Source organism: Equus caballus, chromosome 20, assembly GCF_041296265.1.
Source record: "Equus caballus isolate H_3958 breed thoroughbred chromosome 20, TB-T2T, whole genome shotgun sequence".
Taxonomy (NCBI): Eukaryota; Metazoa; Chordata; class Mammalia; order Perissodactyla; family Equidae; genus Equus; species Equus caballus.
The window spans coordinates 27,610,039-27,635,285 of NC_091703.1; the positions used below are offsets into that span (position 1 = coordinate 27,610,039).

General features: G+C 38.4%; 1 protein-coding gene, 1 long non-coding RNA gene and 1 other non-coding gene across 3 annotated transcripts; 1 reads left to right on the forward strand and 2 right to left on the reverse strand.

Annotated features, from left to right (window-relative positions):
• Positions 1-8,058: 8,058 nt before the first annotated feature.
• Positions 8,059-13,321, reverse strand: LOC138919604 (uncharacterized). The gene is made up of 2 exons (XR_011429917.1): positions 9,360-13,321; positions 8,059-8,456 (listed from the first exon to the last, which is right to left on the reverse strand). It is a non-coding gene; the product is annotated as an uncharacterized lncRNA (long non-coding RNA).
• A 2,082-nt stretch (positions 13,322-15,403) lies between these two features.
• On the forward strand, positions 15,404-15,485 carry TRNAS-GCU (transfer RNA serine (anticodon GCU)). The gene has a single exon. It is a non-coding gene; the product is annotated as a tRNA-Ser (tRNA).
• Positions 15,486-23,977: 8,492 nt separating this feature from the next.
• EQUCABV1R911 (vomeronasal 1 receptor equCabV1R911) lies at positions 23,978-24,850 on the reverse strand. Its single transcript, NM_001167531.1, is given in 1 exon segment — positions 23,978-24,850. A coding segment is annotated over 1 exon segment (873 nt).
• Positions 24,851-25,247: the final 397 nt, after the last annotated feature.

Genomic DNA, 25,247 nt, shown 5'->3' on the forward strand with positions numbered 1-25,247 from the left:
TTGGCTTAGGTTTTGGTTTGCTCCCCTAGGCTACCAAGGCATTTAGAGCCATCTCAGTCTAACGGCCTCCTTGTTTAATGACTTTAACAAATCTCTAACAAATTATGCTTTCCTTTTACAGAATAATATAAACAACCTATAGTAAATGTGTATTGTAAACTTAGCAAGATAAGATTAAGCTTTATAAAGTTAGAAACTAACATCAAAAGAAAATATATAGTGTCTCGGTTGATTTGTGCCGCTATAATAGAAATACCATAGACTGGGTGGTCTTTAACAACAAACACTTATTTCTCACAGTTCTGGAGGCTGAGAACTGCCAAGGACATGGTGCCAGCCCATCAGGTGTCTGGTAAGAGTCCTCTTCTGGGTTGCAGACTGCTGACATCTCACATGGTGGAAGGGCAAGCAAGATCCCTGGTGCCTCTTTTATAAAGGTGCTAATCACATTCATGAAAGCTCTGCCTTTACTACCTAATCACCTCTCAAAGGCCCCATCTCCTAATACCACCATCTTGGCCGTTAGGTTTTCAACACATAAATTTTAGGGGGACGCAAATATTTGGACCATAGTATATAGAAAACAAAGTATATCTACCAATATACGTTTTCAAGTGCATTTTTAAAGAAAAAATGAAAAATCTAATCAGAGCATTCAGAAAATAATGAAAATGAGACATCTTAAATTTTGGATGAATCTTTCAGGGCTCAATTCTAATTCTTAAATGCTTTTATAATTACAGAGAATAAAATAATTGTAAATACCACTGCCTTCTTTCTTTCTCATTAAGTATAATCACTTGCTCTGTTCTGCACCACTGTGCCCTTGTCTTGGATGGCGCAGCATCGTTAAGCATCCGCATAGAAAAAACAGGAACACCTTAGCTCCCTCCCTTTAAGATGTGCAGTTATTCCTGATTTTGAATCTGCCTTTTACTGGAGAGAAGCTCTGGTTTGACAGACATATCATGGCAGAAATTGGCAGTCCAAAATACTGGAGAATGTGGGCATCGATCCCACTACCCCTCACATGCAAAGCGAGTGCTCTACCACTTGAGCTAATTCCCCTCTGATGAAACTCCCTTCATGAATATTATCTCTATATCTATTTTTTCAGGCCCACCTGGACCCACTGGGAACTCCATGCCCACCGATTTCAAACTGTACAAAATAGAGGGTGAGACAACTCATAAACAGCCTCGAGCAGGAACCTCAGACTGCTGAGCGGAAGAAAGTGGAGAACAGCTACACCTGGAAGTTTGAGGTAGGAAAACTCTAGCCTTGCCCTCATTTGACTTCCTGGATCTTACCGCGGAGGAGGAGGAGGCCGGCTTACAATATAGTTCTCTCCAAATGCTCTCTGCTTCTCTTTTGTAATAGGACCTGGGCCATCATTAGCTCATGATGTCTTGGCTGCTTGAGGAGGACAGTCTGTACCGGCCTCTTGTCCCCTGAGGAAGCTACAGGTTCTGCTGACCTTGTTCCCACCCACAGCCCAAAGTGTCAACAGCCCTAAGTGTCTTAGGCCCAGAGCTGTAGGTTATAGTAGGAAGGCCCTAAGATCCCAGGGAGAGGGGAGGGGCTGAGAGAGGGCAGGAACTTGTAAGAGGCCTTCATGATTTTGGGGGTGATGATGGGGGAAGAACAGCTTTTCTAAGTTGGACTATACACATGAATACAAAGAATATTTTTAAGGAAGATCAATTGTCTCCTCCCCTCTTCTCTCTGGCCTCACTGACTGAAGGCTCATCCTTAGCCTGAGCCTCCGAGTAAGCTCAGGCCGGTCCCCTGCATGTTGGGGCTCCCCAGGATCTCATAAAACACTTGCTTCCCCATGCAGTCTGGCAGGATGTGGACCCCTGACTGGAGGATCTGACATTTCATGGTCCCCAAAGTAGGTCAGTCAGTGTGCTACATCCTCTAGAAATCCACTCATCAAGCCCTTCCCAAGCTGTTCCTGGCACAGCTCCGGAGACCAGGGATTCCAGGAAAACAGTTGAGGGAGGAGCCAGCAGATGTTCCCTGAGCAGTTATTGCTTGCACCAACCCATGACCCCACAGCATTACTATGGCTGGCAGCAGTGCCATTGCAGTCCCCACTTTCCGTGTAAGGAAACTTAAGAAAGAATCATTGTCCTGGCCAAAAGGGGAGAAACACCTGGAAACAGAGCTCTGCAGAGCAGCCCCAGTGCCTGGGATCCCGAGAGCTCTGTTTTCCTGGCCCCTCTTTCCACGGCCCGAGTTAATTTCTTCCACAGTCGCTACCTTGTGATCCTTATCGTAATGTAGCTCATTTTGTTTTTTTAATTTTTCTAACACATGGTACATTCTGGGGTCAAACACCTCAATATAAGAACGTTTAGTGAAGCTTATTCACGTCCCAGTCACCCCCTAAAACCCAAGTAACAGTTAAGATGTGTTCTCTTTTTGCTCTGGTTCTTTCCACAATTTGTAAGTATCATTCTACAAAAAATGTCCTACCTCTTACATTTGTGTCTTAGACCATCTTAGGACTATTTCCCAGACGTGGAGTGGGGAAGTAAGCTTGTCTCCCACAAGGAAATTCAAGCTCAAACCCCTGAGATTATTACAGTCAGCTGTTTAATCAAGCTAAGCAAGGAGCCATAAATTCTTACTGTTTCCCAGTCTCCTTTTGGGCATTGGGTGACCTTTCCTTGCAAGGTGAGCGTTACCAAATAACAGCACAGTTTTTATTGTACTTTTTCTGAATTGTATCTCATAGGCTGGAAGAAGTTACATTCCCGGTTTATTTGAAATCTGAAACTTCAGCTACTCTAAATTCTGCCTGAGGCCTGTGGAAGAAAATTGTGAATGTCAGCTCTTGAGAGAAGCCTCCTTTGACCAATATAATCAAAATACCCCGTTCCCGCCCAGCAGTTCCCATCTTTCCTATTTTATTTGCTCTCTTGCCCAGGATGATGCCTCAGAGCATGTCAGAGGCTTCTGTAGCTGTAAAGAAGAGCTAAGCTCAAGTACTGTCTCATAGACCAGACTCCTCCATGTGTGGCTTCTGAAACAATCCACTAGCTAATGGAGAGGACTAATGGAGAGAGCCAGCAAAGAGCACTATGGGCTTCTAAGAGTGGCCCTGGAACTCCTGGCCCACAGGTTGCACCTCCTCATTCCATCTTAGCTGCGAGTTAAATACTATCTGGCTTTTGTGACACTTTAGGCTAATGTGCTTGAAGCATCTCATCCACCCCTCCTCAGTCCCCAAGAATCTGAATAGGCATTGCCACGGTTCAGTAATCAAATATAAAAAGGAGCAGAGTGAATAGTCTTGACCTCTAAACCTTCTTTTAAAAGGAGTCTCTTTTAAGGCCTACTCACACTCAAGCAGAAGGGATCATACAGGCCATATAAATCAGGGGTTAGGATCTTGGGAGCCATTTAGAATTAAATATACATGTATAATTACTAAGAACAGGAACACTGAATGCAATTTAAGATTTATCAATATATTTATGGTTCTTTTGTCTTTAGAATGCGTCCCATTCATATTTTCCAAATACTGTGATTTTAAGTCATTTGAAATAGCTCTCTGTGTATGCCAGCAATTTCATGTACAGTGAGGTCATTTGTTTCAATGTTTAATGTTTAGAATTTAAAAAAAATAAGTAAAATATTCACATGGTTCTGTTCAAAACTTTGGTATCAGGTTGTTCATACAGGTCTTATTTTGATCCTTATCCTCTCCTCACTTTTCTTTCTCTTACTGTATAGGTAAAATTTTAAAAATTATGATTTTTGGACTTAAAGTTCCATTGTTTCTTTTTGAAAACATAAGCAAATAAATAAATATTCATGTTTTTTCTCTTAAAGTAGCACATTCCTACTCACTTTTCTTTTTCACTTAACCATATATCCTGTTTGGAGTGTTGAGTCCATTTATATTTAAACTGATTACTGATATATTTGAGTTTAAGACTATTATTTTGCTATTTGTTTTCTGTTCTTTCCATTTGTTCACTGTTGCTTGCATTATTCTTATGATTTTGTGTTTTTTAATGATTTCTAGCAGGAATATTAGTCTTCCTAAAACTATCCTAATGTTTACAAACTTTCTAAAACTGTTCAGAGCTGAAAGTCCTGATATATATTGTTTTAATTAATATCAAGATATAACCATTTTCTAATTTTCGTTATGATATTATATGTATTATATATTTCATTATATGCTATTTCTCATTTCTCTTGGCTAGATTTTATGAGATACCATTGACCTTAGTGTTCTGGAATTTTGTGATTATGTGTATAGTTGTAAGTTTCTTTAATCTATTTTACTTGTGTAGTTGTGAATAGTTTTAATTTATTCTGTGTTAGTATGTTGACTCTTTCCTATTTTCTCAACAGTTTCTTTTGGGGCTTTGATTAGGTGTTTGGTAGAATTTCTCTCCTCGCTTTCATTTTTCTTATCCCTCTTTCATAATTCTAACTATTTCTATTTGTGGATAGTATTTTAGATAGCTTCCTCAAATCTGACTTCCAGCTTTCCTAATTCTTCCTTCTGCTGTATCTAATCTGCCATCTAATAAATCTATCTAAGTATATGTTTTTAATTTTCAGAATTCCTTTGATAATTTTCAAATACATGAGAGTTAATGTATTATTTTCCCAATGATTCATTGTCCCCTCCTGTGAAAAGACTATATATTTTTGTCAATTTCCTTATTAATTATACTTTTGCTCCTTGTGAAATTAATATAATTCCTTTACCCTTTGATATCAGAATTAGCAACAAGATGAGTCATGTGATTGCTTTGCTCAGTGTAGTGCAAGCAGAAATGTAACATATCACTTGTAAAGTTTACAAGCCATATCATAGTTCTTTATTTACTCTTTCCTTCTTCCCTGAGAAAGGCAGTGTTCTAAGTAGGGGCTGCTCCTACACTAAGATTCCAGAATAAAGAAATCAATAGAAAAGAGCCAAAGCCAAGCTATAGTTGGCGTACAATGTTAGTGAAGAATAAGTTTTTGTTATAAGCCACGAGATGTTTTTTTAATCATCAGATAATCTGCCAAAAGTTACCTAGTACTTGTTCCCTGCTCATATTTTCAAGCTTTATCTTTATTTAAATATATTTAATATGGGTATTTATATTCTGCATGTAATAATTCCAATATAGGAGTATTTGTGGATGACTTTTTTCTTCTAGTTTTTTCTCTTAGTTCTTTATTTTCATGTATATTTTGGATTTTTGAACCTGAGCTTCTCATTTTCCATTGGATTATGTCTGTGGAAATTCTTTAATACCTGGGTTGAAGTTTCATTCTTCAAAAGATTTCCTTTGCTTAAGGTATCGTGTACCATGCAACAAAATCAAAATAAAACAAAATTTAAAACAAAAAAATCCATAAAATCATGTTAAGGCCAGCTTATGCATACAAAAACCTAGGGTGTTTTTTTTTCCCCAAACTAGTAAATGTGTCAAGATAAGAAAATTTCTTTCATATTCCCTTTGTGCAATAGGTTATTCTTTTCATTTATACCTATTCTGCAATTATACTCCTTTGGGTTTTCACGTGTGTGGGGATCCCTTATTATGTTATCTTTCTTTAGCCTTCTCTAAATTGATCTTCATTCAACTATAGTCCCCAAAGAAGAAACTCCAGAACTGCAGTGTTTGGTAGAAACCTTCAGACTAACAATTGTCTTTTACTCTCATTTTTTCCAAACTTTCTGATTTCTTACATCTTTTGTGGATCTTAAGGTTCGTCACATTTTTTTCTTTCTTCTTTGTTTTTTTCTTTTTCTTTTTGAGGAAGATTAGCCCTGAGCTAACATCTGCTGCCAATCCTCCTCCTTTTTGCTGAGGAAGACCAGCCCCAAGCATCCTCCGCCACTCCATATGTGAGACACCTGGCAAATCATGACTTGACAAGCGGTGCGTAGGTCTGCACTCGGGATCCAACCCGGAAAACCCTGGGCCGCCAATGCTGAATGTGCGAACCCAACTGTTGCACCATTGGGTGGGCCTCAGGTTCATCACTTTTATGCCAGGTTAAAAATATGTTCAAAAATGTTCAAAATTTTGTCCAGAATTAGGTTGATTTCAACCTGGAAGTTACATAGAGTATTTATTTCACAAAACAGCAAGGAATATCAGTTCTAACCTTATAAAAGATTTTTTTTTAATTTAACCCAGGATTTTAGTTCTTCCAGTATGGAAGGTTATAGCCTTTCCTCAAGGAAATTATTGCCACATGAGATTAAAAGTTACACTAGTAAAATTCAGGGCCATTTATTATTGTTGTAGTGCTCTGACTAAAGGATGTTCAGAGGTTATACGGTGCTGAGATGTGGACTTAAACTCAGTACTGAGATTCTTTCAGTGTCCAGAGCATACAGCGCCCAGATACCCCAGCTCCACTCTTTGTATTCCAATTCTGTCCAAAAAAAGCAGTCACACAGTGACCAACTTCCCTATTTGACTGTAATATCCACAAAGGTCATAGCATACGTTAAGATATTAGAAAAGTAATAGCAGGGAAAAATTTTTGTTTGTGAGTCTAGCTAGAGAGGAGATATGCAACATATTAACATTTGGGGAACTCCAAACAGTCAGAGTGACCCTATTATTTTTGTCTTATCTTAAAATGCATTGTTTTCTTGAGCATGGTATGAGAAGTGCTCAGTTATATAGGGTCCAGATTCCTTAAGAAAATTTGAAATTAAATACTACCTAACTCAATTAAGTTATTATACTTATTTAATACATAAATTTGCTTATCTAAATTAAAAAATGTCCAGCATTGAGACATAAATGTTTTCCATTACAATTTCTATTAGTAGCACTTTATTACTATTAAATATGTTAAGGCATACAAAGTTATAGTTATTATCTGTGGACAAATTATAACAATTCAAATTGATTTTTCATGGTTCTACAAATGTCAGTGAAAAATTCTTAGTACTCTTTTGTTTCTGTTTTCTTTTTTTCCCCTGGAGTGTTGACCCTGTATACATATGAACGAAATGATGATTGTATAATCTTGTAGTTTTTTCAGTTTTATTCTGATTTTTCATCACACTTTTCCTCATTAAACAGTTTTGTTTCCATGTTAATTTTTAATTTTAATGTATATTGATTCCTATTTGTTTTATTTTTTATAATTTTTCATTTTCCTGGCAACTCTTAGTTCATCCCTTCACTTCTTGCCCTTAAAGAATGTGAAGCATATACATGTATTTTACAGCTTGATCCTAAGAAATGATCCTTCTCAAATTATCTGAATATGCATGTATATACTATCCACTATCAAAAATAACGCAATTTTAACCTCAGAATGGGTGGAAAATTGCTTTATTGTGCCTTTTGAATCAACTTTGAATCTATGAAAGTTCAGTCTCAGATGGAGGTCCATGGTTCATTCTTGCTGACTTTTTCTCCATCTCTTGATTTAGTCCTTGGACACTGTGTCCCTCTGAATGTCTCCAGCCCTAAGATTCTGCTCCCAAAGTGGCCCCCACACATGAAAGCTTCCTTCTCAAGTCGTCAGGGGTTGAGCCTATGAATATCTAACCCAGCTACTCCTCAGACACAAGCTCTTGGTTTCATCTTGAGGCAGCAATTCAAGGAGGTGGCCCCTGGGAAATATGCAAGAGGAAGAAACAAACCCACCTTTAAACTGTGGGCCTTTTGGGTCTGGTTCAACTTCATCCCCAGCAAAGTCCAGTATTTAGTATTAAGTCAGGTTTTAAAATTAAGTATTTTTGAAATTTTTATCCTAAAGCTTCCTTTTTGGTAAAACAAATTTGGATAGTCTTCTGAATAGTATATACTCCTGGTAATATCAGATAAGCTCAGGAGTGTATAATCCAGCAGTTTCATCCCACATGCTCTTCTTTTTGGACAAAGATCACGTGCCTCCTCGAGAGGACTGTGGTCAAATTGGAGCACCTATAGCTTGCTTGTTACAGATCTTCATGGATTGCATGCTTACACTTTCGCTTGGGTCTCAGGGAAGAAGAATGGACACACAGGTTCCATTGTAGACACATTTGTGAAGGTGAATAGACAAAAACTATCAGAGACATTGAAATAAGAAATGACTTTTAATTCACAGTCCAGGAAAACACCCACCTTCTGCAAGTCTGGGTTCAAGTGAAGAACAGCCCTAGTGTCTGTACTGGCAATAAGTTCTTGTCCTCCCCTGGGGCCCACCATTCAGAACTCCGGGTCTGAAAACAACAGGAAAGGACCTTGAAGATATGAAGATACACTGCAAACACCCACTGTTCATTTCATTGCTTCTCTCACTTCCACCCCTAAGTGGTGGCGGGCAGATGTGAGATGGGAGGACACAAGCAGCAGAGACGAATGTCTCAGCATTGTCTGGTGGTCTCATCTGGATGTATTCACATCACATGCTCTGCAGATCATTAGAGAATATGAGGAAGTCATTGGCCATGGCTAGATCCAGAGTTACATTCACTGTGAAGACATAACAATGTGGCATATAAAATCAAGCAAAGAATAAAACAATGTGACAACGACAACGACAGTGACAATTGAGTAAAACAACAACATTAAAGTATCTATCATTAGTTCCAGTAACTAAACTAAGCACTTTACAGGTAATAACATACTTAAATTTTCAAACTCTCTTTTAAAGTAGGAATTCTATGCCATTTACAAGTGAGGTAAAGTAGCTTCAAAGTCTCTTTGTAAAACCCTAAATCATGTAAAATGCAGTCTAATTTTATGATCACTAACAACCAAGAATTTTAGAACCAGAACTCAATTAATATTTATTAAATGTTTAATCTTTTACAAGAAACTATGTCAGACATTTAAGAAAATTGTTTCCATTTGAATTAATATTTTTTGGAGAAACATTTTTCAATTCTTTCAAGTCAATCTTACTCAGATCTTAACCAGAGTGAGCCCTTGTGAATGCTAGGTGCTGGAACAGATAACATGCCCAATAATTGCAGCAGAAGCACCAGTATCTCCCTTGGTCATACTACCTTCTCCAGTTACAAGTGGTCAGACTCTACAAGTCTTGAATAGAGCTGACTCATGATGGGTATGATGTTAATAATTGTAGTTGCGTCAAGATTAAGCTACAGCTGAACTCTCATTTTTACTTGACTGATTTGCTCCTATGTAAACAGAAATGTAGTGCAGTTGAGCTCCATGCATTATCTGAGGATAATGGAGCTCCACTCTATGAATTATCTGAGGAAGCAACAAATACATTGCCGTAGCCTCAACTCCTACTTTTCCTATAGCTTCTCTCAAAACTCACTCAGCCCTTTGAGTTAGAACAAGCCTAGTCTCCAATGATCCCTCCCTCCTCTCTCTTTTTCAGAGAGCCAGGAATGGTGTACTCACCATAGAATCTCAGCATCCAGCGGCACATGCTCAGCATGGGCATCATCACTTTGATCTCAGCCAGTTTTTCCAGGACCATGTTGGTCTCAATCCTCTGCATCCATAAGCTGTCAAAACTGGGGAGAAGTGCAAAGGCCATCTTGATTTTCCCCCTCCAAATGCCTGAGGCAGGTGAAGCACAAGTTGTGTTTCCAGAATGTCAAACAGAGAGCTTCAAAATAGTTCTGGCAGATGGGACATATAAATTCTTTTCTGAGTTTTTCTGCCATGGCTACTGTAGGAAAAAGAAGGAAAGGTTTACAATAATAGTGAATCATATAAATTGATCATTCTTGGGGAACTGGCATTCATGCATGTATTTTTAAAAAGGAATCATGCCTCTGTGCATTGTCCTATAATTGTATTCCAAGAAAGATGAAGGAAAAGACAGAGACATGGAGAAACAAAGAGGAGACATAACAAGCAATGTTTGTAAGAGGAAAGAGCTGACCATTCTTCGAAATTGTTTAAAAGTATCAAGCTGCATACTTAAAAAGCACCAAAAAATGAAGAAATTAAACACACACACTTAAATACTCCATGTCCCACCAATTTCATAATTTATATTCAAGTACATGTCATAGAAAGTCATAAACAAGAATTTCTAGAGCAGCCGTATACAAAATTGCTTCAAAGAATAAATTACACAAATGTCCATCAAGAGTATAAGGACAAACAATGGAATTTTAGACAGCAAATAAAAAGTAGAAAGGAATTATGTCTCCTGGAACCCGATGGAGACAGCTGAGGTTTATAGGGTGGGGAGAGTTTAAGGGCCAGCAGCCTGGACAGTTGGCAATGTTTCAGACAGCTGTAATGGTCTGGGTAAGGATTTCCTGTCCTAGAAACGAAGATCAGAGAGGCTAGTGCCAGGACAGAGAAGAGCCCTATCTGCAGCCATAATCCCCACCCTCCTTCAGAGTTGAAGAAAAGGCGCCCCAATGCGAAGAAGGAGGATCAGATGTTGCAGTGATTGATCACACAGCTGCGACCTGGTTGACCTCCTTCTCGGCTAAAATTAGAGTCTGCAAGCCACCCTCATATCCCCCTCCTCCTCCACCAAGCTTCAAACGTGCTAGAGGCACGTTCCTCCCCAACAGAACCTCAGAAGGAAATGAGGCCCCTGGAGGCCAGGGATCCGGTACTGGATGAAGAATTCCCCACTTAGACCACGTGCACGAAGCTGAAAGAATGTTTTTTGTTTGATCTGGGAACCCGAAGGAAAAAGAGAGGGAAGTAACGCTGGACCTGCGACTCTCCTGGCTGTGAGAACTTGCATCTTAACCCTCACAACTTTTCCTTCCTGTAGCAGCAGTTGAATCCACTGGGCAGTTTTTCCAGCACTTGCGAAAGCAGCTTCTCCAATCTCCCGATTCAGAAACAGCATATCCTGCTCATCTTCAGAGGTCTAGGTCCAGAGTCTCCGTCCCTTCCCCAAGATCAGTGATACCAGCACTACCTGGTCAGCTCCTCTTCATTGGAGACCTGAGTTTCAGCAACACTGCTGCTTCTCCTCTAAGTTTCTGTTTCACCAATTCCAGCCTCTTTCTTTGTTCCCTCAGCTCTAGGGATAGTAACTGCTTCCTGCAATTGCTACCTCTGTTATACCTTCTTCCTTCTTTTACACTTACACCTTGTTAATAACCTTATAATTGTTTACACCTTGTTAATAACCTTATAATTATTTAACAGTTCTTCATATTAAATTCACCCTGTTGAAGTAACTGGTGTAGTTTCTGTCTCCTAATTGGATCCCGACAAGCTGATACTGACAGGGAAACTAACTCCATAAACACAGTGCTACAGAAGTAGTGTGTGTATTTATATATTACTGTCTCCCTCTCTATATAAATAAATTTCGAACTGTGGGGTACTTGCATTGCATAATGACTAGGGCATGCTGAGAAGAAAGGTGACCCTGAAGAGAAGGTGAATAGGAAGGGGAAAGTGCAAACTTGGGGGCAATTCAGGAGGAAATCTCATCAAAATTTTTTACTGAGAATAAAATCTACTCTAATTTTAAGGTACATAAATGAATAAGAGAAAAATAATCTTGCTTTCATCTAGAAGGGAAAACAGATTTGTAAGTATTTACTTATTACTGATAGCCAAGTGCTTTAGAGACTGAAAATTGTTTGGCTTGACTATCTTTATAGTCTAGACATCAAATCATAAACAGATAATCAGTTGAACACATTTTTAACGGGAATATTTTATAACTCATATCTTTTCACTTTCCTAATGTTGATGCAAATAATCAATAACCAATCTATAGATAAGAAAGATAGTGATATTTATTGAGCCTAATGTGAGGATTAGCCTGGAAGCACTCTCTTCCACAGGAAAGAAAGCAGTCTGGAGAAGCATGGTTTACAGCACAGTTTTATACCATTTCAGAACAAAGAACATACATCAAGCATGAACGGAATATAATTTTCTTTCCAAAACTCACAAGGATATGTTTTGCTGCAGTTTAACGCATACACAGCAGGTCAACTTGACCTTCGTTCTCTGGGAAGAAAATCTTATCTTCAAAGAAGTATTAGTATCTGCATCAGAGAAAGGGAGACATTACATTCCTGTTTTTAAAGAATGCATTCTTTGCTTTGGGAAAATGTTTGAAGCGGATGTACAATGCATGTTCAGTGGGCCATAAGTCAGGCTGCTCTGGGAAAAACAAGCTTTAGGCCAAATAAGATTTAAACCAGAATGGCTTCCCCATTTACTTCAATATGTGAAAACTTCTTATTATTCTTATTATGTTCATCACTAATTTCCTTTTGTAATGAGTTAGTAGGTGTCTGAGTACTTTCAAAGAGGCAGAAGCCTCACGCGGAAACATATATTATGCAAAGGGTCAGTTTTCTCCACAGGAGCCAAACTCTGTCCTATGAATAACTTAGAAACTGTACAGGCAACAAAGGATAAAGGACAAATAGTCACAATTTCACAGACATATTCTAGTTTCAGATTAGAGTATTTAAGGAGGAGGCAGAAGGGAGTAGAATGATGGACTAGGTATTCTGGGGGTTCCTCTCACTGCAAAACAAATAGATGCTGAAAAATATTTCTTTCCAAACATTGTCTGACATACAGGAAGCTGGGGAAATCTTCAAAAACATGCCTTTTGGAAAGAACAACCCAAAACTTCTGTAGAATAGAGAAAGTTATCGAGAAACTACCATACCAAAAGGACCAATTCCAGATGGTTTCACCAGGGCAATCCACAAAACTGTCTGAGAACAGATAGTCCAATACTATGCAAAATGCTTCAGATGATGGGAAATGAAAGAAAACTTCTAAGTTCTTCTAATGAACAAATATAACATTAATACCTAAATCTGATAAAGATAGCACACAAGAAATGAAAGTTGCAGACCAAAATCTTAAATAAAATGTTAGCCAATATTAAGAAAATGATACACCATGAACAAGTAGGGTTTATACCAGGAATGGAATGATGATTCAATATTAGAAAAGCTATTTATATCACACCATATTAACAGTTTTAAAGAGGAAAAAAAACCCTCATGATTACATGATTTCCTTCATTGATCTCGAAAAATGCTTTGACAAAATTCAACCCCTATTCCTAATAAACAACTCTTGAGAAAATATAAACTAATGAATTCTTCCTTATCACGATAAAAAAGAAGTTTGTAATTCAATCCTAAAGCTAAGATTTTAATGAGGAAACCCTGGAAGCATTTCCACTAACATCAAAAACAATGCAAGAATGTCTGTTATCTCCACTACACAGAATAACATTTTCCTGAATTTACTATACTAGAGACAGCAGTTACAGGCAAAAGAGCTAGGAAAGAAGATATAAAACTATATCTATTTTCAGATGACATGACAGCATACCTGGAAAATCCTGGAGCTGCACTGTCCAATAAAGAAAACAGTAGACACACTTGGCTATTTAAATTAAAATTAATTTAATTAAAAAAATAAAAATTCGGTTCCTCAGTCATACATTTCAACTGTTTAATAGCCACATGTAACTAGTGGCTAGTGTATTGGACAGCATAGATACAAGATATTTTTGTCACCATGGAAATTTCCATTAGGTAGTGCTGCCCTAGAGAATCAATGATAAAACTAGCTCAAACAATAATACAATTCAGCAAGACCATAGGATATAAAATTAACATGTAAAAATCAATAGCATTATATACTCAAATAACTAGTTAGGAGACATAATGCATGAAGACATGATGTCACTTATAAAAACAACCAAAAAGAAAAAAAATCTTAGGAATACACTTAAAACACAACTGAAAGATAAAGAGTAGTCAAACAAATGGAAAGACATTTCTTGTTCTTGATTAGGATGTCACAGCATCATCAAGAACTCAGCTCTCCTTAAGCTAATTTACAAAGTTCATGTGGTCCGAAGAAAAATTTCCAGTGAACTTATTGATGGAACTAGAAAAGTTTATCATCAAGTTAATAGGTAAAAATAAACATACAGGAATAGCTGGGAAAATACTGAAAAGAAAGAGCTCTGAGGGCAGACTGGTTCTCTCATTAAAATGTACAACAAAAATCTTTATAATTAACAGTGTGCTACTGATGCATGAATAGGCAGACAGATCGGTGAACTAGAACAGAAATTTCACAAGTAGATACAACTACATATAGCAATCTAGCACATGATAAAAGTGGTATTTCAAATCATTGAGAAAAAGGTTTTAATAAAGGCTTTTGGGTCAATTATGTACCTATTTGGAAAAAGATAAAATTAAATTTATTCCTCACCCCATACACAAGAATAAACTTGGTGCTATAAATATGACATCTTTGCAACTTTTCTGTGAAATACTTTCTAAATTAAAAAGAAATTAAATAAAAATGAATAGTCCCTGAGCTAAATACTGACCCTGGGGAATGGTAACCCAAAAGCATGAAGTCTCAGGGATTCCTCACCATTTCTCGAAACACCGAGTGCCTTCCTGCCTTTGCTCAGGCCCTTTCCTGAGCCTGGAACACCCTCATTCTTCCACACCTGGAAAAAACTTGTTCTTCAAGACTCACCTTCAATGTTTGTCTTCTCCCAGGCATTTATGATTCACTCTGATTAGTCAGAATTAATTCCTATTCTTGTTCATTCATGTGTGCTTTGTATTAATTCTTATGGAACAACAAGATGGAGCTGAAAAAAATTTTTTTTCTCTTCTTTTTCCTTGAATCATTTTCTCGCTAGGGGTGAGTTTCTTAACGTTTTCAGTACCAGATCCCTTGGAAAATCGAATGAAAGTTGGGCAATATCTCCCCTAGAAAACCAACCCAACAACCTCACAGGCATTTGAGGGGAGATCAGAACTCATGGTTCCTCTGATATGGATGACCTGGGATGAGAGCCCCACGAGTTAAGGATTCTTCTCTAAGCAATTTCACCCTACAATATTGAAGAAGCGGCGATGACATTGAATGGATATACAGCATTGCCTTACTCAGATCCATCATCTAATTTTCCAGACTGTTTTATTAACCATGAAATAGGAGCCCGGATTCCCCAGTTCCCCTGAGATGGACTCCAATGGGACCAACTCTGGGAAGCTGTGCCCTCTGCCGGCTCCAGGAGGCGCTCTCAGGCGGCGGGGATCCTACAGAGGCGCGGGACCAGGCTTCCCCGAAGCCGCAGGACGACCACAATTCGCATCTGGTCGGCCGGGCCACGCCCACCGCCAGCCGGGACTTGACGCTGTTGCGCCGCCAGCCCGAAACCAGGCAGTCCGAGAAAGGAAGCCAAGGGTTAGGCATAAGTGTTTGTATAACGTCTCATCCACTTTTATGACTCCTGTGAAAGCTAAGCCCGTTTTTCACCCGCCTCTCATCTTTTCCACTCCAGTTCTTTGTCCATTCGTGTGGAAGCTATCCCTTTCCACGTCTCCTAGACGTCTCCAAGCCATCTCCTAAGTATCTTTCTATTCAAGATGTCCGGTGAGTTTCCAAGTATAAACTCTGAAATGAAGTACTCCAAAATCAGGCTACAGCGTGACGAGGTGGCCGAGTGGTTAAGGCGATGGACTGCTAATCCATTGTGCTCTGCACGCGTGGGTTCAAATCCCACCTTCGTCGATTGTATGATTTTTCGGTAAGAAATTTTCAAGTCTCCTGGCATTTCCAGTTTGGAGCATACTCCCTTCAAATATCTGCTCAGTGTCCCAGGTTTCTTATAGAGAAGGCTGTCTTCTTCTCCACTCACTTATGACCTCTGCTACCCCCCATAAGCATGAGTATTCTTGCATTTTATGGCATTAATGTTTTAGAGAAGATTTGTGAATTATTCTTCAATTTTACCCGACCTAACGTATTGTTCTCTTGATATTTAGCAGACTCCTTGACGGGGCTTTTGTTTTCAACCAATTCATAACCAGGAGAATTAATTAGTCAAAGGCTTTGAATCTATGGATCATTTTAACAATTGACCAGTTTTGTTTCCAAATTTGTTGTTTCTTTTAACAATGTCATCACTAATACTTGAGTAAGCCAGATTCTCCGGTACAATGCACAATCTACTTTCACAATGATTTAGTATTTTTATATTTATATAATGATCAGAGTACAGGTTATAAATGTATAGATGTGTGAGATCTATCCAGTTAGGAAAATTTGTTTCCTCCTCAGATTTCAATAGTTTTTCCAATTACATTGTCTTCTGTTTTAAAACTTTCTTTAAGACTATTTAGTAAAAATGTTTTTGCAAACTCTTCTTTTTTTAAAAAAAAGTAAAAATACTTATTATGGCAATTTTAAAACACATTGAAAATTAGAAATAACTATATAAAAATATCCACAAACCCATCTCAGAGCTTCAATAGTCCCCTCTATTGTCTCACCCAGCCCATAGGCTCCTCCCTGTCTGCTTTTTCAGTTCCTCTCTTTGGGAAACTATTCTGTCACCAGTAAACTAAGCTTAAGCAGCACCTCTTCCACATTCCCTAGAGCAGTTACCACCTAAAAACTTCATAGGCCTGCCTGCAAGTATATTTAGAGTCTTTGGTTATTTATGATAAAGAGAAAACGAACTTCATTAATGGGAAGAAAAATCTGAACATATGACTCTTTGATGAAACACTTCACAGAAATAAGTAGTCTGTGGAAAGCCAATCCAAAGAAAATACTCTCCTCTCAAATAAAGGTACTCCATTATATGGTATCACTTTTTTAGTGAAGACAATATGCAGGCTGCATTTTTATGGTGGGGCAATAAGGCAGTATATTTTTATACCTAGAGATGGTGGTTCCAGCTGATTGCAGTGTTCCTTTCCAAATTTCCCCTTATTTTTCGTCCTTCCTCCCTCATCTTCTTACCCTAAATGATTCTCATTCATGTTATTTCTCTCTACAAATATTTTTTATGCTTGTCCCAAAGAGTAACTGGAAGAACTTTGTCTTACATTACTCACCCATCCTGTCTGATATATATTTTAACTCATTCATTCATTCTCACATTTATTCAATAATTATTTCTTGAAGGTGGAAAATTGGCCCCTGGTGATGAGGAGATGAACAAAGTGCTTCTGCCTTCATCAGTGTCAAAGGCTGGTGTGGGGTTTAAATCTAAAACAAGTCGCTGAAAGTGTTATGAGGGCTTACTGAGGTATTGGGGGAGCAGTGGGACGTGCAGCATTGGAAAGTATCCAAGGAAAGAACCAGGTGCCTCTCTAAGCTCTGGAGATCAGGCAGGGAAGGAGTTGAGGTAAGACTCGCTGGAGCTCGTCATGAATCCTTGAGAGGAAAATGCCTGAGACAGACAACCTTTCTGAGCGTGGACTGGAGGTCATTTCTCAATGCTACCTCCGTGTCTTCCTTTATGACCCAAAGACTTTTTCTTGGAGAACTGGTCAATCCCTTTGACTTCCTCTGTTCTACCTTGACCTGGGAAAACCCAGAAGCTTATAAAATACTTCCCTCTTGACAAACCGCACGTGGTCCCTGCTTTTTACGCTGCTGCTCACATTAAGTTCTGTGAAGAACGCGTCTACCGACCACAAAGAAAAGGAGGAGCTTGGGAGAAGGCGGGTGTTGATCCTACTGCTTCGCGCACGCTGTCCTCTACAATTTGAACTATTTTTGTTTTCTTCCTTGGTAATTTTAGAGCGGCAGACGCCCCGCCCCACCTGTTCTTTGGAGGCAAACCCGCGCGGGAGCCTTTACCTGACCTGAATTCACTCGCAGTTCCGTATAACCCCACCTGGACTTAAGAGAGCTTTAAGTCCTGAAAAAGAAGCCTCAGCCACCGCCGAAGGGACCCCTCATTGTCCGTACATGAGAGGGTGGGAGCAAAGTGAAAGTGAGGGCGGGACAGCTCTGATTCCCCACGGTTTCAAGATCCTGATTAAGGATCACTGGGGAGCAAGCAGATCCCAGCTGCGGAGGGCACTGCAGATGACTGTCGGGCTAAATAGCACCGCAGAGCCTGAAGACTCTATTTTCTTGTTTTTAAAACAATTATAGTTGTAATGTGATTGTTACAATGTGTCCAGAGGGTAGAGGCTGTGGCTTTCTGTCGCCTCCGTCCTCAAAATCCTCTGACCACTCGGTTTCCATGAGACTCTGGTCAACCCCAAGCACTTCTGCCAGGTCCCAGCAGGCTTGGGTGAGCTGTGGGAGCCCCTTCAAGCCTCAGCCTTCCAGAACATGGCTCTTGAGACTTTCTATGTTTGTTACGGAAAACGTGAAACACACGCTCAAATACGGAACAATATAGACCTACAATGACCATGGATGCACCTCTCAGCTTCAGTCATTACCCTGCAGGACATTTGGTCCTGTCCGAAACGTCCCTAAGACATTTAACCCATGCCAAAAGGTCCTTGATATCTGCTCCTGTCCAAAGCCATTTATATGGACCGAATATGCTCATGGACATTTTGGACAGACCAAATGTCTGCTAATCGTTTGCCAGGGCCACGAAAGAGATATGATAGAGGCATTCTAAAAAATGGGATGGAAGCTGTCCATATCAATTCTAAGATTTTGTACTATAAATATGTGAAATTGGTAAAATAGCATCAGGTGTTTTTCAAAACAGTTTGATGACATATCTTATTACCAGAACTATGACTTCTCCCCAAATACCTATTTTAGTTCTAATTTTAAAAAAATAGAAACTAAATCCTCCATTTAAATTAATGTAGGACCAAATTGTTTTTTACATCTTAAGTGATAGTGAGACTGATATTATTGTGGGGAGTGTCTGGGCACTAAAGAATGATGTTGTGAAACAAGCAACAAATTATTTGCAAAATTAATTTTCTATTCATTTTTTAAAAAGATATTTAAATATTTAACAAATCAGAAAATGCAGAAAGATGCAAAATGAAATCCTACCTCCTGGCCTCCACTTATTTAGTTTCTCTTAAATCAGGTAACACTCTTTTATTTTTTTATTTTTTGCTAGATCATATGGTAGTCTTATTTTTACTTTTTTGAGGAATCTCCATACTGCTTCCATAGTGGCTGTACCAATTTACATTCTGACCAGCACTATACAAGTGTTCCCTTTTCTGCACACCCTTCCAACACTTGTTATTTCTTGTTTTTTTAATAATAGCCATTCTGATGGGGAGGAGGTGATAACTCATTTTAGTTTTGAATGCATTTCCCTAAAAACTAGTTACGTTGAACATCTTTTCATGAGCCTCTTGGCCACCTGTATATTTTCTTCGGAAAAACATCTCTTCATAAACATTAACTTGAGGGGCCTGCCAGGGCCTCCTCAATCCACCTGGTCTGTTTCTGCCCTCTCTAAACATCGCCATCATCCAAAGCACACAAGAAAAATCCACTGGAAGAATCGATCACAGGGCGGGAGAGCGGTGGGAGCACGTGAGCACTGGGTCGCTGCTCCACGAGGGCAGGAGGTATGTGCCCAAGGGTCCAGAGTCGCTCCTTGGGAGGCTTGTGGGGCACCTGGAGGGGGTGAGCGGGGGGAAGAGGGGGTATAAATGGGAATGCTCTGGCTTGTATTAGTGGTGAGTGTGTGTTAAATCAATAATCAGTCCAAGTTCTTCATTCTGCTCTCAGATTTTGCTCGAAACATCCAAGGGGTAAAAAGGTTCTTCTGGAGCAAGATTCTTCTCCAAACTCTTTCGGGAACGTGGTTTCTGCCCTTCCTCTTGGCTGAAGAATGTCTGGAAAAGAGGGGTCCGTGGACCTGGCCGCGGCAGGCATGAAGCCATTGGCTCATGTGGGCCCCAAGATGCCCACCTGCCACCAAGAGTGACAGACTCCCCAGTCCAGCGCCCTCGGTGTCAGAACAAGACCCCCAACCTCAAGAACCTGGGTAGCAAACCAGGCAGCGCCCAAATCCTTACTACAGCGCATGCCGGTAACACTCTTTTAGTTTCTTTTGTATTTTTTCAGAGATTCATGATGTAGATAACATCAATTTAAAAATATTGTTATATTCCATTTTTGAATACTATTATTCTTACATTTCTTTCTTTTATTAATTACAGTTTCACCATGGATATTATTTCATATCAATACATTTTTAAGTCACTCATTCTTTCATAAGTTCAATAAAATCTCTTTGTGTGGATGGATCCTCTAGGATATTTTCAAATAGCCAAAGAAACAGCCCTTTTTGCTGGATAATTAGATTAGGTTTTTAAAAATAGTGCTGCAATGCGTAGTAATTTTTGTACTGTAATTCTCGCATGAACTATATATGTGTATGATCACTGTAGAAGTGGAACTCCTGAATCAAAGGATGAATACATTATTATTTTGATAGAATTTGCCAAATTTTTCTTCTCCTCCTTACTACTGGAAACTTGGTAGTAAAAGAGCCGTCTTGTCATAGGGAGAATTTAAAGCCACTTCTGCAGGGTGGCAGAATGGACAATGAGAAAATGGCGGGATCCCTGTAGCTTAGTATGATCTCCTATGTCAGCTCAGGGCTGCTAGTCACCAGTTTGTTGTATGACAATAGACCATCATATGTTTAAGCTGTATGACAATAGACCATCATATGTTTAAGCTACTCTTACTTCACTTTCTTTTTACACAAAGCATAAAAGACTGTTATTTCAAAATTTTTCTCTAAGGGATCAATGAAACAGACATTTTCTTAAGTCTTAATGAGCGTACCAACATTCAGCCAGATGTCCATCTCTGTGAATCAGCACAAAAGGGCTGACAGTTGCATAATCAATCCTAGAAGAGCTTTGTCGAGATTCTGCCCTACAAATCTAAAATTAAATTAGGAGCTACTACCATTGAACTGGAATCCCTAAACACAGTGACAGTGATTTGATCCCAGAATGATATATACAAAGTGGTGGCACTCAGTCACCAAAGACACCGAAGACAAGGTGGGTATGGTTACCTTAATGAACATTAATCAGAATGGTCTGACTCACAGAAATCTTTGGCATTGACTAGTTAATTATGGTCCTGTAGAACTGATGTTTGTGAGAAGTCTACTAAAGTCTTACTTATCTGGATAAGGAGAAAAACTCCAGGTCTTGTGGATATAAATCCTACTTGAATCACTAGAACATCATGGATAATCACGGATCCTAAATCATTCCCAGACTTGAGCCAGTTCAGTGATCTGGAGTACCTCGAAAGATGAGGAAGATAAGGTCCCCATGAGGGAACTCTGCTACATTGCCCAAAACATACACTGATAATCTTCATCCCAGCCATCCCCAAAGAGACCTGCTGTCATTTACTAGAGTGACTAGATAACGGATAAAGTAATATAATCAGACTTTTCAGAGGTTCGTAGACATCAGCTCTGAACTGACAGTAATTCCTAGAGATTCAAAGTGTCATGTTAGACCACCAGTCAGAGTAGGAACTTAATGGAGTTAGATGATCAATGAAGTTTTATCTCAGGTCCATGGTTTCTTCTAAGAAATCCACTGTCCTTTAAGAATCATTGTTCCTCTGTGGGCAATGTATCATTTATCTCTGGCCACTTTCAAGATATGTCCTTTGTCTTATTTTGTGAAACTTGAGTATGACTAGTCCAGGTATAAACATTTTTGAGTCTATATGCTTAGAATTCTCTGAGCTTTTTGAATCTACAAGCATATGTATTTCACGAAATTTGAGACATTTTCAGTTATTATTACTTCAAAACTTACATAAGATTTCACAGGCAAAATTGATGCAGAATTCATCTTTCTACTTCTATTTTACTAATAACAAAAACTATAAATACACAAGAGGTGAGAGGTAGTTGATGTGACTATCTGCCATGTCAGTGTGTTCTAAAATTCAGTATTACCAATTTCTGCTTCCTACCTCCCACTGCTTTAGATGTGTAATGATTTTAATAATGTCTTTCTCTGTTTTAAGTTATTTTCTGCTTAAGATTCTAGATTCAATTTAAATTTCTCAGCTCAATTGTGACTTTTCAGAGGGAAACACAGAAGAGCACTTATTTGGAGAACCCAAATTTCAGGGTATCTGTGATAGTTAATTTTATGTGTCAGCTTGACTGACTAAGGGATGCCCACACAGCTGGTAGAACTAAACGTGTCTATGACGGTGTTCCTGGAAGAGATTAGCATCTGATTCAGTAGACTGAGTAGGAAACTCCCCTCATCAATGTGAGCAGGCATTGGCCAATCTGTTGGGGGCCCAAATGGAAGAAAAAGGTGAAGAAAGGGTAAATTCTTTGTCCCTTCTTGAGATGGGACATTCATCTTCTCCTGCCCTCCAATATGGGGGCCTCCTGGTTCTTGGGCCTTCAGACTTGGGTACTTAAACCAGGAATGCTTTGGTTCTCAGGCCTTTGGACTCAGACTCAATTGTACCACTGGCTTTCCTGGTTCTCCATCTTGCAGATGGCGGATTGTGTGGCTTCTTTGCCTCCACAATGGAGTGAGCCAATTCCTATAATAAATCTCCTTTATATGTACTATATATAGATATCCTATTTATTTGATTTCTCTGGAGAACCCTGACTAATACACTATTCTAACCATTTTTTGCCACAAATCACACATCTCCTTATTTCTCTGGAGACTTTCTGCCTATTTTTAGTGCTCAATAATCTCTTCTTCATAATTAAATTTTAAAATGCTATTCTTAATTTCATTTTCAGGCTCTTACATCCCTTCCTTTTGAGTCCTTTACCAATGACCACTTCAGGGAGTGCTTACTTTGTCTCGTTCTCTATGATAGAAAAGGTTGTCACAGAAAAGTTATGAAGCTAAGATAAACAGCATAGTCCTGGCTTTCAAGTACCCACAGTGATATGAGGAAGTTAAGCTCCTGAACATATTAGAATATAACATAATAACATAACTAAGTTATTTAAAAGCTGTGTGAACATGGTACAACAAAACCAAAGAAAAATTTATTAGAGAAGTAAAAAGCCCAAATGTTTACAAGGGCCACAGAAGAGATATTGTAGAGGCATTCTTTAAAATGGGATGAAAGCTGTCCCTATCAATTCTAAGATTTTTGTATTATAAATATGTGAAATCAGTACAATAGCATCAAGTATTTTTCAAAACAGCTTGATGATGTATCTCATTGCCAGAACTATGAATTATATCCAAATACCTATTTTGATTCCAATTTAGAAAAATGAAAATAAAATTCCTTATTTAAACTAATGTAGAACCAAATTATTTTATAGCTTTTTGTTGATTGAGAGATTGATATTATTGTGGGAGTGTCAGAGCACTAAAAAATAATGTCTTGAAACAAGCCACAAATTATTTTCAAAATTAATTTTTTATTCATTTTTAAAAGATATAGTCAAATGTTTAACAAATCAGAAAATAAAGAAAAATATAGAATGAAATTCTACCTACTGGCCTCCATTTACCTAGTTTCTCTTAAATCAAGTAACACTCTTTCAGTTTCTTTTCTATTCTTGCCGAGATTCATGATGTAGATAACATGAAGTTAAAAATATTATTATATTCCACTTTTGAATATTATTATTCTTGCATTGCTTTCTTTAATTAATTACAAACACACCTTGGATATCATTGCTCATCAGTACATTTTGAATTCACCCATTCTTTCATAAGTTCAATAAAATCCTTTTGTGTGGCTGGTTCCTCTAGAATATTTTCAAATAGCCAGAAAAATAGCCCTTTTGCTGGATATTTATGCTATGTTTTTAAAATAATGCTGCAATGTGTAATAATTTTTGTACTGTAATTCTCACACACACAATATATGTGTATGATCATCCTAGAAGTGGAACTCCTGAGTCAAAGGGTGAGTACATCATTATTTTGATAGAATTTGCCAAAACGTTCTTTTTCTTCTTACTACTGAAAGCGTGGTAGTGAAAGAGACACCTTACAAGCAGGAGAATTAGAAGTGGCGTACACTTCCTGAAGGTGGCAGAATGGACAGTGAGAAGGTGACTGGGTCCCTGTAGCTCATTATGATCTCCTGTGTCAGCTCAAGGCTGCTTGTCACCAGGTTGGTTGTAGGACAATCTACTTTTATGTGTTTAAGCTACTCTTCATTTTTTTTTTTACACACAGCATAACATAACTGTTATTTCAGACTTGCTACCTAAAGGATTGATGAAATAGACATTTTCTCAAGTCTTAATAAATGTTCCAGCATTCAATAAATCATCCATGTCTGTGAATTAGCACAAATGGGCTGAGAGATGCATAACCAAGGTTTAGAATTTCTAGAATATTTAATTCTATAAAGTTATTATCAAAAGAGGAATTAAAATATAAAGAAAAAATACAATCTGTCCAATAAAAGAAAAGAAAACAAAGCATCAGAAGGAGAACACTTTGAGCGGCTCTGATCTCAGGGGGAGTTCGGTAGAGAACCTTGGAGTTCTGAAGGTAGAGGACATGCTTGTGGTGCTTGTGGAGAAGAAATACCATGTAGACACTTGCCCAGCCCATTAGACACTGACACAGGGCATCTCGTATGCCCATTAGAATGAGAAAAATCCACTTCATTTTCTGGCTTTCTGGTATAAAATAACAATATCTGTTATTGTCACTATTTTGTGAGCTGTTCATGCTGCTGATGCTTTGGATGTAATAGAGTAAGTTCATGCTTAGCAAGGAATTGAATATCCAGAAGAAGAGAAAGAAGCAAAGGATATGCCATTTGGACCTTGGCTTCAGCTTTGCCCACTCGGGGGCGCTGGGGATGATGGTGATGGCCTGGACCACAGTGAGGAAACTGGTCATGCAGAGTGAAAGTCCCCGAGCCACCCTTTCCAGATAAATAACAATTTTACAGCCTGTATCGTTTAGGAAGCTTATCAAACCAAAAGTTGCTATTATCTTTGGCATTCCTTTGAAAAAAAGCACTATGGTATTTGCAAAAGCTAAGTGCATGAGAATTAGATGTACCGATTTCTTTTCAGTGCCCTGAAAGAAAATGTATATATAATTGATGAAAACAAAACTGTTCCCCATAATACTGGATCCAGTTATAAAGAGGAATATTATTCCTTTAATAATTATCAAAGCCATTTCTTACTTCATGGGCAGAAGAATCTTTGGATCCAGTCAACACCTCTTGAAGAAAGCAATAGTAGTGATGATATGTATCTGCAAAGAATAATTCATTTCACAGGGTTTTTCTGGTGTGTCAGGAACACTGACTCAAAGGTCATGATATATGTAATGGAGCAGATTTTTGTCCAAAGAACTCTATTCCTTTCCCTGTGGGCAGTTCTTGTGGGTGATTCTATATGGCTTGAAATACCATCTTGAAGATGAGTATTCAACAATTAAAAATTGCAACACAGACTTTTTACTAAGTTCCATACCAGCAAAACCAGCCTAGTTGTTCAAATCTTTACATATCCCACATATGTTCAATCTCAGCAAGTGCTGAATTGAACTACAAATTACCTCAACCTGAATT